This window comes from Telopea speciosissima, chromosome 3 (genome assembly GCF_018873765.1).
Source record: "Telopea speciosissima isolate NSW1024214 ecotype Mountain lineage chromosome 3, Tspe_v1, whole genome shotgun sequence".
Classification (NCBI taxonomy): domain Eukaryota; kingdom Viridiplantae; phylum Streptophyta; class Magnoliopsida; order Proteales; family Proteaceae; genus Telopea; species Telopea speciosissima.
In genome coordinates this window covers 14,488,279-14,506,811 of record NC_057918.1, presented here as the reverse complement: position 1 = coordinate 14,506,811, position 18,533 = coordinate 14,488,279, and the positions used below count along the sequence as shown (strand labels likewise).

The window sequence follows — 18,533 nt, the reverse complement described above, 5'->3', positions numbered from 1 at the left end:
CATTTCGTGCTGGAGCTGCTGCATCTGGGTTTCTCAGAATTTGATAAAAAGAATCACTATATAGGTGGAGAAAGGATTAAAATAAGTGTTTACAGTTTTTATCTTTCTTCTTCGTTTCAAAACCATGGGTGAAGCAATGAGAGGTAAACCCAGTGAAATCGAGCATCTCTCTCTGCCAATGACTGGGTACCCAATAGATCTGTTGAAGAGATTCACGTCTGTGAGTAACCGGGCGATCGAAATTGAGGCCGCAACGGAAGATAGTGAAGAAATCGAACTGAATCTCGGGCTTTCTTTAGGTGGTTGCTTTGGGGTAGACCCCAAGGAGAAGAGGCAGCTCATACGTTCATCTTCGGTCGCTGGGTTAACAACTTTTTTGCGGGAAGATGAAGCTGTTACTCCACCACCTGTTGCGCCTTTGCCCAGAACTTGTTCGTTGCCTACTGAGACGGAAGAAGAACGGAGGAAACGAAAGGAGTTACAGTGTCTGAGGAGGATGGAGGCGAAGAGGAAGAGATCAGAAAAACAGAGGAATTTTAGGGCTGGTAGAGATCGACTCTCTTTGGAGGGAAGTGTTGAGGAAGAGAAGCGGGTTGAAGACGAAACTGCTCTAAAGGCCATGGACTTAAAAGGGAAGGTCGAGGGCGCTGTTGCTACTGCTGCTTTGGTCAAAGACCAGCAGCAGCAGCAGCAACAACAACAACAACAACAACAACAGCAATTTAGGGTTGCAAATAGATTGTCTGCTACTGGGGCGCAGCAGTTTGGGGTTCCCAGTTGGGCTACATCTCCAAGAGGTGCTGCTCTTCCTCATGGGTTTGATGCCACAGCGAACGAGAAAGGTAGCATCTTAGCTGCTGCTGCTATGAGAGGGTATCCAGCGTCGACATCACAGGGATCGCTAGGATCACAGGGAAGTAGTTCTTCTGGGATTTCAGATTTCGAGGGCAGACAGGTTCAAGGTACTACATTTTTCTCTTGGAATCTGTTGTCGCTGCTAATCTATGTTCTTGTTGATCTTTGTTGGTACAATTTGGAAATTGCTGTGTTAGTATTCTAAGTACATTTATTTCTCCTAGGTGGGTCTAACTTATTACTTTTTCCTTCCCTTTTCTGTTTTTAAATTTTTTTTTTTTAAATTTTAATTTTGAATGCTTTTAGTTATTTTTTAACAAAAAAAAAAAGAGTCTTATTTCATGATTTTCGAAATTGGGTTTGGATGGAATGGAGGATTTGGTCTTCTTTAGTTTAATTGGAAAATTTTGGGTCAATTTATTCCAAAACTTAGATGTGTTTAGGATTTGCATCTTTTATGTGTTATTCTCTTCTTAAGATTTGTTTGAATGCTTGTTTTTTGTACTCTCTTGCTCTAGTTTTTCCTTTACTCTTGCTGCTCTCCCCTCGTAATTTTACATTTCTACACTTCTTATATCTTCTGTTCGTATCAAAGTTACAACAGCTATTCATTTTTTAAATTTGATTCCTTCACTTTACTAGAAAACAGTCCTCCTGTAATTGAAACAGAACACCAGAACAAACTAAACTAGAGAGTTCTTATTGTTTTGATTAACTTGGCCAAATCATCACAGTTGTAGCTCTGAAAGCTAAAGTTTGAGTACTTGGTTGAGTTCTTTCTGTTGACTTAAATTTCTGGCCAACTTGAGGTGCTAGCCAGTTATACCTGTGTCACCTCCCCAAATTAACTATCTAGTAGTCCAAACACAATTGAGAAGCTTAAACTTGTCTCCCATATTGTATTTTGCTTGTCATCATACATGGTCAGCTATTAAAACTATGCTTCAAATCAAATGTTATATCTAGTGCCTAATTGCCTGGTGGAAGAGGCTTTGAAATATGATATCTACATTGAGTTCCAATGATAGATTCACTTGAGTAATAACGATTTCCTGGTATAGTGTGGCCAAAGTGACACTTTGGGTCAAGGAGCAAAACATAGATATCACTTTACTTTGGGGAAGGTCTTGTGACAAAATTTTGCTACACATTTTGTTGCATGCATCTTTGTTTTTTCTGGAAGTGACCTTAGCATGTGGAAGACATTTGAATACGATACTTAGTTCATTACATAAAAAAATGGGAAGTGTACATTATAATGTAACAAGGTGTGTCCATTGTAGCAGAAACTGGAGTACCTTCTGTACTAGTTCTTTGTTCTTATAATTTTAGGGATGCCTCACAGGAGTTAGCAGTGGCACTGAAGCAAGAAGCCCTGCTAGTGTCCAATCACTATCGGAGCAGGTTGAACAGAAAACTGTAATCAGCCCCAAAGCAACAACTGAGACAGCAGGCAAGTTGGTTGGAGGAGAAATGGATACATCAGAGAAATCTAAGATAGTGGGGAATGGAGTCAATAGATTGGAGATGGGAAGGAATGTGTTGGAACAGATGCCTTGTGTGTCCACAACAGGAGATGGTCCCAATGGGAAGAGAATAGAAGGATTCCTATATAAGTACAGGAAGGGGGAGGAGGTGAGGATAGTTTGTGTGTGTCATGGCAAATTTCTTTCTCCGGCCGAGTTTGTCGAGCATGCCGGTGGTGGTGACGTGGAACACCCTTTAAAACATATAGTTGTCAACCCATCTCCCTCCTTTTTGTAGTGGTGGTGACATGGTATCATCCTTCAGTAATGATATTACAAAAAGAAGAGAAAAGGAGGGACTAGAATAGTAGAAGAGTAAGGAAATTTTAAAGAAATGGAGGATGAGAAGCAACCTTTTTTTTTTAATTATTTGGGTTTTTTTTTCTCTTTTGCTAGAAGGGCGCTTTGATTGTATGGAGTACATGATGCCTCTTCTGCTAGGAAACAAAGTAGTTGTAAGTGCAAAGAAGAGATTTTCACATGTACATCTCTGAAGCTCTTTTTAGTTGTTCTTCCTCAATTCTAACAGTCATGTTTCTATGTACAGAGAATTTAGATTAATCAAAAAAAAAAAAAAAAAAAAAAAAAAGAATTTGGTTGAGTGCTATACTCTTGTATTATTCTCCTCTTGTATTATTCTGCCTTGGTATATCCTAAAGTTCTAGTTTTTTTTTTTATTTTTATCAATAGCCATGGCTGCCTTGATTGTCACTCGGAATGAAATTGTTTCACTACTAGAGCTACATTAGTAATTAGTGTCTGTAGAATGCGATGAACTCGACAATCTGGACAAACAGGGGGTCTCAATCTTCAGGATTATGAGGGCAGATCAGGTTTTCGTACAAGAATGGTTCTCGTACACCCTTAGGTGCACAGATGGAATCCAAGAGAGTCTCAAGGATTATCTCAAGATTAATACTGGTAGTAACAGTGCTACTGCAGCTACCAACTGCAACTACAATAAGAAAGGAGAGTGGATGTCCCTACCTTAGCTTGTTCTTCTTCCACATCCCCCAACTACCACAGAAAAAAAAAAGTTTAAATTTTAAATTCAAATTACTGCTCTTAAATTTTGATGCAAATTAGTAGTAGGTTGCTTGACAACCATGTATTTATTTTCATGTGATACAAACTCTATGTTCCCTAGGAAAAAAAGTTGAAACTTAGAAGTATCATTTGTTGCATGTGTAAGGAGGGTCAAAAAAGGGCAAACTCAGTGTACGAGGCCCCAGCTATTGAGGAGTCTGGAGGGGGTCATAATGTACTCAGCCTTACCCCTGCTTTATAGAGAGAATCAACAACTATATTTTTTATGGGAGAGGGTGCCCTCGGACATCAAGTACTCGTTCAGGCGAATAGAGGGGTACCCATTACAGACCGCGAAATAGGATGGTTTGGAGGAGAGAGAGAGAGAGAAAGAGAGTGGGTTCTACCATTTTTGTGTCTTGGCGTACAATGGAATCCGCACGTGGGCGTTTTACAGAAACTTTTTCCATTTCTTATATATTTAGATGGTTATAGATTGAGATTTAGGAATTGGTTTATATGATAGTGTTTTCTGTTGGGTCCGAATCATGCATACATGATAACGATGTTCCTGCTAATGGGACTTATTTTAAAGGGAAAAATGTTTGGTTGAGATCTTATGTCCTAATCCTTAAGATATGAAAGAGATTAACTCTAAAACAATTAGTTTACCTCATATATATATATATATATATATATATATATATATATATTCCATAATTCCCGCTTAATCTTTTCTCAAGAAATGCTTCTTTATTTTGATTGTAGTTAAACTACTGGACTCTAGAGACCCTTAATAGATGGTTATGAAGGATATATGAACACAAGAAGTAGGAAAATAAAACAAAAGGAATATTACCCAACTGGAATGAATTCTGATGCTAGTACTTAAACATAAGCCTAGGGTGGGGGTTGGGGATTGATGAATTTGGAATCAGGTTCTGAGCCCAAGCCCAACCCAGCCAAGCCCGTCTCAAATCGGCTTGTTGTTGAACCTGAATTTGACCCATTTTGCACCCTTAAATCAAGTTGCGTATTCAGTGCACGAGGCTCCCGTCACTGCGAGGTCTGGGGAGGGTCAAAATGTTTCACAGAGAGGTTGCGTAGATAAATAGATAGATTCATAAAAAATAAAAATATAAAATTTTGTCGGGCTCCACTGAACCCTTAGTACACCTCTCATACAGTAACATAGATAGATAGAAGCAATGTTTGGTATGCATTCTTGGAATGCATTCTAGGTCGATTTTGCATTCTTGGATGATAAAAATAGTTGTTTTTATTACTCAAGAATCCGAAATCAGTCTAGAATGCATACCAAACACAGCCAGAGTTTGTGAATGTTTAGTTCTAAATTCTGATAGAGCATTACCACCAATTCTACTAGTTACAAATGGCTTAACACAAATTTTGTTATTAGGTATTTTATCTTCCAACAAACACCTTAGCGAAGTGGAGTATGAATCCATCTTCCAAGATTAAAAAAAAAAATGTAGTTGGAGTTCAAAATAAAATGATCTCCATTCAAGGTTTAAAAGCTCAGGATTGGATGTAAGATTGGTCTCCATTGATTCTGATACAAATTGTTCTAGAATCAATTGGGAATCGATTGGACTCGGCTACACTCACCTTGATTTGTTGTAACTTGGCCAGACTCAAACACTTCTATTATAAATTGAAAGAGAGGTTTCTCCCATGTCATGTACAAATTCTCATCAAAGAGATAACTATGTTCCTATGAAGAATTTATTTTCGTATACATATAAGACATCTATTACAAGACGGAAGGAAATGGACAATGCAGAGGATGCGTATACGGGTTTCGAAACCATGTTTTCATTTCCTTTTTTAAAAATCATAGTTTTTATTTTAATAATAAATCAAATGTGGTTGGAGTTCAAAACAAATTCATCCCATGGTTCTTTAGGCAACAATGGATTTATTTTATCCTGTATCAATCATCAATTAATTGGAAGATCACATACTATTATAGAGAAGGGAATGCAATAGCCGATGCCTTATCTAAGAAAAGGGCAAAGCTTCAAAATTCTAATTTTTGGGAACAAAATCCAAGCTTTATTTCACATGACATAATATGGGAGTATCAGTTTCATCAATAATAATAATAATAGTAATATGGGATTATCGGGATAGTTATCGCTATAGATTTCCATCTTGAGTGGTCTATTTTTATTTTCTGTCTTTGTCTAAGTATTCTACTGAAGACCATGCCGAAGGTGGATCCTTAATTCAAAGAGTTTGTCTTGGTGCTCTGTTGATGGCTCTGCCATAGGTCCATAGGTGGAGCGATAAACTACAATCTTTAATTTGTATCTTGTCTAGGCATCGATGCATAGATGTTAAGTTTGTATATATCCTTTTCGTATTTATTAATATATCTTTTGATGATCTTTAGGGGAAAAAAATAGTTGGGATTCAAAAAAGAAAAAGTCCATTTTTCAGGATAAAAAAATGTAGTTGGAGTTCAAAATAAAAATGATTTCTATATCAAAGTTTAGAAACTCAAATCAATTGCAGGATTGGTTTCCATTGATTTCGATTCAAATCATTCTAGAATTAGTCAGAATCGATCAAACTCAGCCAAACTCACCTAGACTCAGTGTAACTTGGCCGACTCAAGATACTTCAATTATAAATAGAAAGAGAAGTTTTTGCTCCGTGTCATGTACGAAAAAGATAACTATTTTCTTATGAAGAATTTATTTTCGTAGAATTTCATTTTAATACATATAACAATTTTATTACAAAACAGAAGAAAAAAGACAATATAGAGGTTGATTGGGTAGATGGGATTGTGAATCCATGTTTCCATTTCCTTTTCTAAAAGTTTATTTATTTTAGCAATCCAAAAATATAATTGGGGTTCAAAACAAATCCATCTTCTAAGATTAAAAAAAAAATGTAGTAGGAGTTCAAAATAAAATGACCTCCATTCAAGGTTTAAAGTCTCCATTTATTTTGATTCAAATCGGTTCAAAATGATCAAGAATTGATCGGACTCGGTCATACTCACCTTGACTCATTGTAACTCACACAGACTCAAATACACTTCAATTGCAAATAGAAAGTGAAATTTTCCATGTCATGTACAAATTTTATAGAAGAGAACTATTTTCTGATGAAATAATTTATTTTCATATGCATATACTATTTCTATTTCTATTGCTAGATAGCAAGAGGGATGAAAAGGAAAATATAAAGGATGTGTAGACGGAGTTGTCTCCTTGTTTCCATTTCCTTTTCTAAAAAAGCAGTGATTGGATGTAAAGATAGAACATCAACACAAGTCCACAAAAAAAAAAACCCAATAAATTAATGAAGGTAAAGGATGGTTTGCCAGGCTGCATGGTGCCTAACTGCCTACCTCTAGACAGGAAATCGAAATGACCGCCGGCATCCCATGGAATAAAAAATCTCATCCCTATTGGATGCCCCATGTGTTCTCATTGGCTCTCAACTCGTGTTGTTGCAAATTGCATTAGCCACACAGCTTGAGAGCAATCCCCCTTCCATTAATAAATATGCATCAATGCATGGAAATGTGTCTTTAAAATATGTTCGGAAGTACCATAATTAGAATGTCATTTTGGATCATTTAATACCAACAACCCGTCCTCCCATTGTATTTTGTATAGGGGATTAAGTTCCTTGCCTGACTGTGTAGTGTACGTTAGTGCTTTTCTGTGTCTAATTCTCTAGATATGTCATTTCATAAGAAGAGAGGAGAGAGACACAGGGAGGCACTAGCATACGCTATGCAATCAGACAACGTTCTTTTTCCCTTTGTGCAGTTAAGCTTCCTTCTACAAGTCCATATATGAGATTATGAGTAGCCTTTTTCTGTATTTATGATTAGGAGTTGACCCTTTATTGCTATGGGCTCATTTGATAGTAAAATTTGGAGCATTGGTACGTCCGTAGTCTCCAATCTACTAACAAAATTTTATAAGAGGCTTACAAGGTACTTGTGTAAAAGAATAGTCACAAGAGTGTGTGCGGCTACGTTTATGTTCCAAATTAGTATTTTTGAGTCATAAATATTTGAGTAAATTACATGTCACCCCTTGGTTTTCAAATGAAATTCAAATCACCTCCTGATTTTTGAAAATACTCAAATCACCCATTGTATTAGACACCGATATGACAAATTAGTCTCTACTGTTAGTTTTATGCTGTTATATGAAATCTCTAAACTACCCTTGACATCTAAACATAGATTTTGAAGGGTAGTATTATAAATTTAATTGTAACGTTTTAGTATAAAGATAATAGTCATTTCACATCAATAACTAACAGCAGATTAACACCTGTAGAGGGGGACGAATAAGTATTTTCAAAAAACCAGGAGATGATTTGAATTTCGTTTCAAAACCAAGAGATGACTTGGAAGAAACGTGCTTTATCTATTAATGAGAACGAAACATAAATAGATATGTTCTACACTCGTGATAAATAAAGAATTTTTCTAAGTAAGTGGGTTTGAGCTTTGAGGCATGCCATCGTCCAGAAGTAAAACAACACACCCTCCTCCTCTAATAACTATCATCTGGAACCTAAGGATTACAATGAAATTTAGTGATTAATGAATTCAAATAATTTCTTAAAATCTAATGGTTAGAATTTTCAAATCACTTTTTCACCCATTACTGAAACATCAGGTTTTTTATTCGACTTGCTTTTTCAAATCATGGTGATTTTTAAATCATATTTTCACCATTAATTGAAAATAAGGTTTTTGACTTGACTTGCTCTATTCAAAACTTGGTAACTTGGTAAGTCGGACGAGTCAAACCTGATTAGGATGAGTCATGTTTTATTTTTTATTATTATTATTTTTCTAATATCTTCCTTTGTTTCCTTTTTCGAGTGATGAAGGATTGAAGCTATGGTTGCTTTACATGTTAGAAGAAAAAACAAAAGACTAATGCTTATGACAAAAAATAAAAAATTTAGAGTTTTCTTTAGTTGTAGACAAAAATTATGGTTTATGAATTGTATATGGCCCAATAAAAGAAATCAGACTTGATGAATTTCATATGACGAGCAAATAAACCAAGTTAATAAGAACTCGAACTTTGTTTATTCAAACCTGATCTGGTCAATTTCTAAACGTGGGTGAGGCTTCATGACTCCTTACTGGGTTTCATGTTTTTTTTTAACTTGACTCGTATGACTCGTTCGAGTCAAAACATGGTTTTCCAACTATTCATTTAACGTGGCCAAAAAGCGTAATCTCCATTTGGCTGCAAGATGGTTTTTTCCATGTGGCAAAAAACTTAGGCTCCATTTGGCTACAAGGAGAGTTAAAGGGAAGGGAAGTATTACTATATTTAGTAGTTATATTTTTTAGATGTAATTTTTAATTTACTTTTTAAATTCAATAAATTTAGATGCAAAGTAAAATGAAAATTAATGACCAAATAAAGAATGATTTTGATTTAATGACTTAAACACGTGGGATAATAAATACAAAAGTTTCTTTTTTATGTTGAAAATTTCCTTTCTCTTTGCAACCAAATGGAATCATTATGTGGTCCACTTGGAATGAGGGTTGTGGTAGAATCTTTTCTTCCCTTTTTTTTTTTAATATATTCTTATATTTCAGGATAAAATTTTTCTCCATCCATAGAGGACGGTTCACCCACCATCCTAGGATTTTAGTATATTCCAAAATACTCTCTCGATTCTCATTCCCGAGACCGGATTGTGTCTTTGTACAAGTACAGTCCAAGGTGCTCTAGGGCCAGTCATATGGAATCCACTGTGGGATCCGCATGAAGAGTGGATTCCATGTGAGTTAGTGAGTGGCCCTAGAGGACCTTGGACGATACTTGTAGAAGGACATGATCCAATTGGAAAATTATCTCCTCCAGTTCCCTGCCTAGCCCAGTTCCCAGTTCTTCTAATAGGGGGTGGTGAACCCCACCTGGGCAGAGTATTTAGGCAGGGGTAGGGTGATCATTCCAGGCCCCTTTGTTAGAGGAACTGGGGAATTGAGCCGAGCAGGGACTGGAGGTGATAAAGATCCTGATCTAGTCTCCCAATTCCTACCCACCGATCGGAGAAGAGAATGGAACGTGCACAAATTATCCCCATTGAAATACCAACCCCCTTGACCCGAAAAAAATAAATAAATAAATAAGAAAGACTTGGATTCGAGGAAGAATATGTTAAGCCATGGGAGTATGGGACCGAATATTCCAACCTGGATATGATCCGCTGTCCTGCGGTTAGTTATCTTATGAATTCCTACATGATCATCTACCGCGCGATTCGCCGTTAACACAACAATCAACGGTGGAGATGCTGCGGGACTATAGAAAACTGGTATTTGTTTGTTTGTTTCCTGATATGAGACGAAAACGATCGAAACTAATGGTCCAGGCCTTATCGACTATATATAAAGGCATCACCGGCGAGACTGATTGGTGCAATGTATAAGCGCTTCATAAGCTCCGGAAAGAGAGCGAGATTAAAGTGAGGAGTAGTCAACGAAATACGAGAAGACGATGACTTATCCACTCTGTAAGCATTAAGCAATTACTTCATCAAATCTCAATTTCTGATAAAACACTATTTTTAATCTTCATTTTTCGTTTCTCCGTTTGGTTCATTGTTTCTGGTGGCAATGATTCATGCATTTCGTGTTAGTTCGTCTTCTCTGGTTGATAGGATCTCCTCCCCTTTGGGTCATTTTTCTTCTTATCGTTACCGATGGATATTAGGTTTGTGGTTTTGATGATTGAAGGAGGCGTTTCTTTAGTTCAATTTATGCTTCTGCTGCTGCTGTTGTTGTTTTTGTTGTCAATTAAGAATCTCTCTGGTTGTTGTTTGTTGATGCTATTTAGATTTTATATGCGTTCGTATGTTCATTTCTTGGATTGGAAATTGTTTGCGATGATTAGATAGCTTATAATTGAAAACTATTAAGGTTTTAGTTCTGAGTTGTTGATTGCACGGTTTTAGGACATCAATTGAACACTTGTATTTATGGCATTAATGACTGAATACATTGATGTGTGCTTTATCTGCGGAACTATTTAGCCTATCTTCTTACGTTAATATGGCCAATTGAAATCACGGGACTCACTCAATATTGCCTTCTTTTTGGTGGAAGGGTTAATTCTGCTAATTGTCTCTCCACTGTTCTTTGAAATTCTTGGCTAAGGTGAGATAATATGATTGTTGTATTACACGGGTATAGTCATGAGTCAGTATCCAGCAGGGTGTTATTTTCATAAATTTCTTTGTCTAGTACAGCATTGAAGTATTCTGGGTTGACACATGTATTTTCTTCATTCTGAACCAAAAAAAAAAATAAAAAAATGCTTGTCTTTAGATTTTATGGTTGATTTGAAGCTGCATTTTATTCCATTCTATAAGAGATGCTGATTTTGTAATCTACATGTTGTATATGGTGAAATGCGATGTCTCTTAGAGACCAACATATAGTCAATGAGACAATGATAGAGAGTTGAGACATGATTCACATGGCACTCATACTATTGCAGGGCTCGGACCCGCTCACTAGGGAGATAGATGCCTAAGAAATATGAGACTTCCTAGGCTAAGTTAATAGTTTGTTAATGGATTTTTAATGATCAAATAAAAAGGAGAACACTATTGAAAAACAAAGATATTATTTTGTTTGTCAAGAAAAAGAAAATGTTTACATCTGATGGTTACTAGGTTCACATGTGGTTAAGAACCGATCTACACTATCTTGATACCCATGGAAGTTGGATTTGAAACTCCTTCCCTTCCCGTGCACCATGCATGGATATGCTGTTTATGATTCAACTCCACTGATTAAGACTAAAACTAAGTGCATAAATCAATTTCAAGAAAGACAGCTTATAGCTATGAAGTGATGAACTGTGCCTAACAATATGGTTCTCAGATCCCCTGTCTTATATTTTTCATGGAATTGGTTATAGTTGTTATATTGGTTAATAGACATAGCAATGTGCTTTTCAGGGTGAAGAAAATCATTGTATCCATTTCATTTTGCAGTGTTTGTCCCTATTCTGTTTCTATTACTCATTGGGGGATGTCTCGGAAGGCCTTTCTATCCTCTTCCGAGCAAAATGGCCGTGAATGATAGACAACAGTTACAAACATCCCGCCCCTACAATATTGCACATCGAGGTTCAAATGGGGAGATTCCTGAGGAAACTTCTGCAGCATACATGGTATTTGTTTCTATATTGGGAAAATGTAACCTTTTCTTTTTCTCAATTGTTTCTTTATATGTTTAATCTGAAAGATTGGATGTATGTATTTTAGGGGGTGATTGAGTTCATATCTTCTCTTATTATTGTGAAAACTATGATTTCAGCACTGCTTACTTACAATTGAATAGTGAATGGGTAGAAGTAACTTGTGCTATTGACTGAGTGTGCTCTTATTAGAGATAAAATAAGTGTGAAGCCAACTCGGCAGTGACGAGACACAGCTTTGTTAGATCCATGATTGGAAATGTTACAAATGGAAAATTTGAGGGTCCAATTATTCATCAGAAGTTTGTTTTGTTCCATAAAGCGCCCTAGTAATAACATATTGGTAATGGATGTTCTCATTTTTCCTTCGGCTCTCTCTCTCTTTCTCTCCCTCCCCATTGTTACCTAACCTGCCACATAAGATGTTGAATGGATGATTATTACTATCTTTGCCTGTTTATAATGATTCTCTTTAGTAATCTCATCTACTCTATCAGAGAAGAGTTACCTGAAGTCTTTGGTTGTTGCAGAGAGCTATTGAAGAAGGTGCTGATTTCATAGAAACAGATATCCTCTCTTCAAAAGATGGTGTCCTTATTTGCTTTCATGATGTAATCCTTGATGACACTACTGATATCGCAAGCCATAAAGAGTTTGCTGATCGTAAACGGACCTATGAGGTCCAAGGAGTGAACACAACCGGATTTTTCACTGGTATGCAATCATGCTACTTTCAACTTCATTTCATCTATTGAAGCTTCTTCCCTACAATAATAAACACATCTTGTGTATTAATTACATAATATTAATATATATATATAGTTGGCTATCTGTGTGTAGAATACTAGTGTACCTTTTAATTTCATTCTGCTGTGTTTTTATCAACTGTTGTTTGCTCTTTTTGCCCATTCCACATAATTTTTCTGCAAAATATTAAACACCAAAAAGGGCCTAATGAATTGGATGAGCTGAATAACATGTGATTAATGTTGCAGTTGATTTCACACTGAAAGAACTAAAATCATTACGAGTGAAGCAGAGGTACCCATTCCGGGATCAGCAATACAATGGTAAGTTTCATTTTGGTGTAAACGTTCCAGTCATTCTAAATATTTTTTATTTGATTGCGAAAGTTGTTCTGATCTTTAATTAGGTCATCCGGTGTTCATATGTTATCTGCCCGTCATGAAGTGGCAAGTAAATTTGTATTCCAAGATATAAATTTGTTTTGTTTTATCAAGGCTAACACTTGAATTAATCATAAAAAAAAAACACACACACACACACAAATTTTAACAGTGAAGTATATCTATGAAAGCTTAAATTTGAATAGTGTCTGGATAAAACAAGGGGAATTGAATTGTGTTAACTCACTCCTGTTAACAGTTTTCTCAATGCTGAAATACAATAGTCTTTATCAACAGGTTAAATGTGGTAGAACATTACAAAGTTTTATGGGTTGCTATGATTGTGTTCAAGCAATAGTTTTTCTTTATGACATTCAGAAAATTTTAAAAGCACGATACATGATATGGTTTCCAAATGTTTTACATCTAAGAACTTATGTCACAAGAGACTTCGTCAATGAGATCTAAGACTTAGTTGTGAATTTCATTTTGGTGATCGTTTTAGGTTCAGTGACTGAAATTTCATTTTCAGCTGTCTTGGTTATGTCGTTCAGATATTTGGTCTAACTTTTCAATAGATATTCATGTTGGTTATAAAGATTATATGTTTGTATGTACTGTATCTCATAAAGAAATTATGGTGAAATACATTTTAATAAAAAGGATTTTGTACATGCGAACTACATCTGGTTAGTGTTTGAGGATTAAGTATATGAAGGGTTTTGTGTTTGAATCGTAACAAAGTCCATTTAACTTTACTTTTTAACATGTACTGAAGCAAAATATCCATGACCATATAGTTTTGGTTTAGAGACTGGAACTGATATGAAACCAATAACTAAGATAAAAAAAAGTCTTTGCTAAGCTCCCAATATTATGGCTCTATGGTTAAACATGTTGTCACTTGTACAGTGGCATCCTTTCTACCATGTTGTGTATGGTGATGCTGAGGACAGTGGTTTTCAACTCAACCACTTACAGCATCCCAGATTTTCCCAAGTTGCCTCTGAATCTCTGGATTTGAACTGGATAGACCTTTAACCTTGTAAAGATATCTTATATTCATATAGCCTATTGCACTTCAGTGACCATGCCACTATTGTTTCCGGTCCTGTGCCCTGACTGCTATGCATTTTGGGATTTTCTGTATTTTAACGTAGATGATATGGAAGATACTGGTTGAATTGATTTGACTGGACCTAGCATGAGATAAATATGTGGTTTCCTTGTCCATCAGGATTACAGGCTTACCTAGTGGATCTCTGTTTGAATCATTCAATACCATTCCAACTTTGAGAGATCTCTATTCACTCTTTGTCTTGTCATACTAAACTCTTAGTGAACTTGTACTGGAGTTCATATCGGAAAAGTCAACCCGAAATCTAATCCTTGTAAATAGTCCTCTGTAAACAGAATCAAAGAACAACATTATTACTGGATATTCTACGAGTTAAATATGTTGTCTTGATCTTGATCAAAACCCCTCAGTGTATATGCATGTAAAGTGTTTTGATACTGGGGTATTAATTCTTGTGCAGAGCTCCTATGGTTATTTTTTATAAAACATGTGATGAAATGCTTAGGTCCAAGTTTCTTTTGCAAGTGCCTTGCATCCAAAAATACATATTCGTACCAATGTTTTACTTCTTCCTCATTCCAACTAAAATGCAGGAAAGTTCTCAATTATTACATTTGAAGAGTACATTTCAATTGCATTGGATGCAACGAGAGTTGTCGGTATATATCCTGAGATTAAAAATCCAGTGTTGATAAACGAGCATGTAAGTAATTTTCCTTTATGGTAAAAGGGTTGGGACATTTGTCTACAATGGGTTATACATAAGTTGCTGTTACGTATGTTCTTGAATGGGATTCCTGAATGGAAATTGGTAATGAGAACCATGAAAAGCTAGATATTCCAGTCCAATGCCTCCAATTTTGTAAGGGGAGCTAAATTTCTTATCATAATTTTTATGTCATTGGAATGGAGATCTTAGGCAACATTGCTCTGCTATTTTTAACAGGTAAAATGGGCAGATGGCAAGAGGTTTGAGGACAAGTTTGTGGAGACTCTCATAAAGTATGGATACAAAGGTTCATACATGTCAAAAGATTGGCTCAAACAACCAGCATTTATCCAGTCCTTTGCTCCCACTTCATTAATATATGTTTCAAATCTGACGGACTTGCCCAAAATCTTCTTAATTGATGATGTGACTGTACCAACACAGGACACTAACCAGGTTACTCAATTTCCTCTTGTTGGCCTCCTGATATATTATATTTTTAACTTCTGATTTCTGATGCACTATTTTGATTAATGTACTCCACAATTTATCTCAAATTTCAGGATACATAGCTGGATCTAAAACTTGCTTAATGTAACCCAAACTGATGCCAGATAAGTCACCTAAATGGCTTATTTTATTGAAAATAAGCTTTGGGTTGGGTTATGTCGGTGTTGGGATTTTGATCCCATGAGTTTACTTTGTAATTGACCAATTTAATAGGCCTAAAATATGGGTAGAAAGTAGGAAAACGGGATTTGCTTCATTAGTTTAGTTTGAAACCTGTTTTGAGTCTGTTTCTTTAACTGTTTTAGTTTCTTAGTCAGTTTCTGTTACCTTATTAGTTAAGGATTGTTTTAGGTATTTCCTTTTTAGTGTTTGAGTCTGTTTTTGAGTCTTCTATGCAAGTTTATAAGGAGGCAATGGAATAGAAAACAAAAGAAACGGATTACAATCACTTGTAAGGTTTTGGGGGCAACTAGTCAGTTTCAAGTTTTAGAAAATTTCTGGTTCTGGCCACACAATGCCACAACCCAGACATGGCGACTTGGACCCATGCTCTCTCATGGTAAAATTTTGTTTCTGTCAGATGATTGTGACTCCTTTCTAGTTCTTTTCTTCCTTGCCATTGGGAAAGTATGGAAAACTGTCCCAAGTGTCCTTGATTACAATTTGAATGTGGAATTATTTGAGCGGGGGAATTTTGATTCACAGGTTAACTCTGAGCCCTCTTTTTGGGCTACACAACGCACTGTTGCCAGTCCTCTTTTGGTTACCTTGTCCTTCCAATGAATGATTATTTCATGGTAATTCTTTTCATTTTTTCCTTTTTTGGGGAGTGGAGGTGTCCTCTGCCAGTACAATAGATTTGATTAACTAGGAAAAAGACCTCAAGCAATTATTGAAGAAACAGAATATCATACAATCAACATGGTTTTCATGACTTTTTTTTTTTTTTTTTGGGTAGAACATGGTTTTCATGACAAATACATGGAAAATATGGCCTGGGATATAATATTTGGTTCTCGCATTGGTGCGAAGGCCAAGGTACTGCCATGGTGTCAAGGTAGATTACAGAAATATAAGGGGAGAAAAAGGGAGACTATTGGAAAATATAAGGGCAGAAACGAGAAATGATTGAAATTTGTAATATAGGCAGGCAAGATCATCAGGTTTGAGGTCTGGGGAGTTCGTCATATATGGTGACTGGTTGCCATACCTCAGGGGGCCTCTTGTCAGCTAGGAGATGCTTCACAACCTATGACAACTAATCATAAATTTGAATTGATTTGACCCTGTTTAGGTTCGTTTTATCTTGTTCATGTATTCATTGTCCCTATGCTTCCTGCTGGCTTATTCATTCCAATCCCTTTTTATAGTAAAAACCTAATTCCTGAATTGCCATTGTTTTTGCAGTCATATTGGGAGATCACTTCAGATAAGTACCTTCAATTCATAAAGGAGTATGTCGTTGGCATTGGACCCTGGAAGGATACAGTTGTCCCAGTGACAAACAATTATTTGATGACACCTACTGATTTAGTTGCTAGAGCACATGCTCATGACCTACAGGTGTGTGATGATTTCCATAAAAAAACTTGTTCCCCTACAACATTTTGATGATGGTTATTGCTGATCATAATTGTGGCTGCAATGTGCAAGTATAGTGGTTTAAAAGTCGGTCATTTTTAAACTACACTTTACTACTTCACTTACCTATATTGTAGACACATACTTTTTTCTCCACAACTATGGAAAAAAGAAGCTATATGAAGTTATTTCTACATACGTTACTGTTCGAACCCATTGTTACTTTAAAAATTTTCTTCTTCAGCACATGAGATTGGATTCTATGCTATTTAGGAAAGGGGAAAAAATTGGTGATGGGAGGAGGTAACTTACTCGTCCTTTCTTCGCAAGTGATGGCATACTGAACCCTAATGTTAGGCCCCACCCCTTGGATGGCCAAAGGCCAAACTTAACCTGGTAGAGATTATCTTTGCCATCCAAAATAATTGCCTTTAAAGGTCCTACTCATCATTGCTGGTAAATACGGCATTAATTTCAGTTAGGTTGTTTGTAAGATGTAAATATTGTTCTCGGAGGATCCAATTGCTGGCTGTTGCTGATGCATATATGAAATTTTGATCACTGGTTCCATTCTTTGTGTCTTGTTCCTTCACTTCTTTATTATCCTTCTTTGCCACAAGCATGAAAATTGTCTTTGCTTGAATATTTTAGAGTTTGGTTGGTAAGTTCTAATGGTGATGCTATTTCAGGTGCACCCCTATACCTATAGGAACGAGAACATGTTCTTGCACTTGAACTTTTATCAAGATCCATATGATGAATATGATTACTGGATAAACAAAATTGGCGTTGATGGACTCTTCACAGACTTCACAGGGAGCCTTCATAATTTTCAAGAATGGACATCTCCCCTCTCTAAGAACGAAAGCAATGCATCTGAACTGTTGCACAAAATTGCAGTGATGGTTTCAGCGTATGGAAAATTATGATGGTAAATATTTGGGTTTTGCTTTGTGTAACCACGGTTGGCTCGGTTTCCATTTTGAGACATGTGGTGGGTGTTTTTTTCATACTGTGGGGGCAGAAATAATATTAGAAAAGTTTCTATATCATACAATGTTGTCATCGTTGTCATCAGATTACATAATGGTTATAGTAGTTAAATGACACCTCTATAGGTGTATATAGAACATGCCCCTTGTCTTATGTCTAAAAGTTTTTTAGGTTAGGGGTAAAAAGGGGTTTACAAAATATTTGAAAGGACGTATCATTATATCATTATCAAAAGATGTCATTGTCTTAAACATTTTTGGAGTACACATGTGAAATGACAGAATTTGTCCTTTCAAAAAAAAAATTATACTAAAATAAAAAATTAAGGTTCAAATTATTTGACACCTTAATAAGGGATGTCAATAAGGAAATCCCTTACATAATTGTACTTTATCTTATTTGGTCCATGTTAGTATACACTGATAACTGAGCAGGCTTATCCATTTAATCTGGTTGGGTCGACCTAGGTCACTCTGGACCATAGCTATATGACGATGTGTATGTTAACCGATGGTGCTACATACTGTCTCCAATTGCTACGGGCTTTGTTTCAGAACCCGGCACATAGCTGCAGGATTTTCATCCTCAAGTGTGGTGCACTGCTAGTGCACCACACATAAGAATTCAACCATAAAAACATGGGCAGTGGTGTCTTTTTATCCTCTCAAGTATTGAGTGAATGGTTGGATTCTTAAGTGTGGTGCGCTGAGCAGTGCCCCGCACTTGAGAGGATAAATGCATGGCTGCATAATGCTGCACATGGTTGTGATTGTGGCTGTATGTCCCTGTGCATGCTTTTACAACTGTTTGAAATTCATTAGCAAGAACAGTATGAAGATACATGTACATCATCTGTTTACTGATTAGTAGAAACAATATGTACCACAA

General features: G+C 36.2%; 2 protein-coding genes across 2 annotated transcripts; both read left to right on the top strand.

The window, feature by feature from the left end:
• The first annotated feature begins 79 nt into the window (after window positions 1-79).
• LOC122654440 (ninja-family protein AFP3) lies at window positions 80-2,866 on the top strand. The gene is made up of 3 exons (XM_043848525.1): window positions 80-674; window positions 711-962; window positions 2,201-2,866. The coding sequence occupies exons 1-3, from the start codon at window positions 125-127 to the stop codon at window positions 2,617-2,619; spliced, it is 1,221 nt and encodes a 406-aa protein (XP_043704460.1). The 5' UTR covers window positions 80-124; the 3' UTR covers window positions 2,620-2,866.
• A 7,170-nt stretch (window positions 2,867-10,036) lies between these two features.
• On the top strand, window positions 10,037-17,618 carry LOC122654438 (glycerophosphodiester phosphodiesterase GDPD6-like). The gene is made up of 8 exons (XM_043848522.1): window positions 10,037-10,153; window positions 11,442-11,620; window positions 12,178-12,361; window positions 12,643-12,717; window positions 14,446-14,555; window positions 14,799-15,017; window positions 16,479-16,634; window positions 17,342-17,618. The coding sequence occupies exons 1-8, from the start codon at window positions 10,057-10,059 to the stop codon at window positions 17,579-17,581; spliced, it is 1,260 nt and encodes a 419-aa protein (XP_043704457.1). The 5' UTR covers window positions 10,037-10,056; the 3' UTR covers window positions 17,582-17,618.
• Window positions 17,619-18,533: the final 915 nt, after the last annotated feature.

Coding starts and splice junctions, on each gene's coding strand:
- LOC122654440 (XM_043848525.1), top strand. CDS start 125: ATGGGTGAAGCAATGAGAGGTAAACCCAGTGAAATCGAGCATCTCTCT. Junction 675..710: donor TACTGCTGCTTTGGTCAAAG/ACCAGCAGCAGC, acceptor AACAACAACAAC/AACAACAGCAATTTAGGGTT. Junction 963..2,200: donor CGAGGGCAGACAGGTTCAAG/GTACTACATTTT, acceptor GATGCCTCACAG/GAGTTAGCAGTGGCACTGAA.
- LOC122654438 (XM_043848522.1), top strand. CDS start 10,057: ATGATTCATGCATTTCGTGTTAGTTCGTCTTCTCTGGTTGATAGGATC. Junction 12,718..14,445: donor CCGGGATCAGCAATACAATG/GTAAGTTTCATT, acceptor ACTAAAATGCAG/GAAAGTTCTCAATTATTACA. Junction 14,556..14,798: donor CAGTGTTGATAAACGAGCAT/GTAAGTAATTTT, acceptor TATTTTTAACAG/GTAAAATGGGCAGATGGCAA.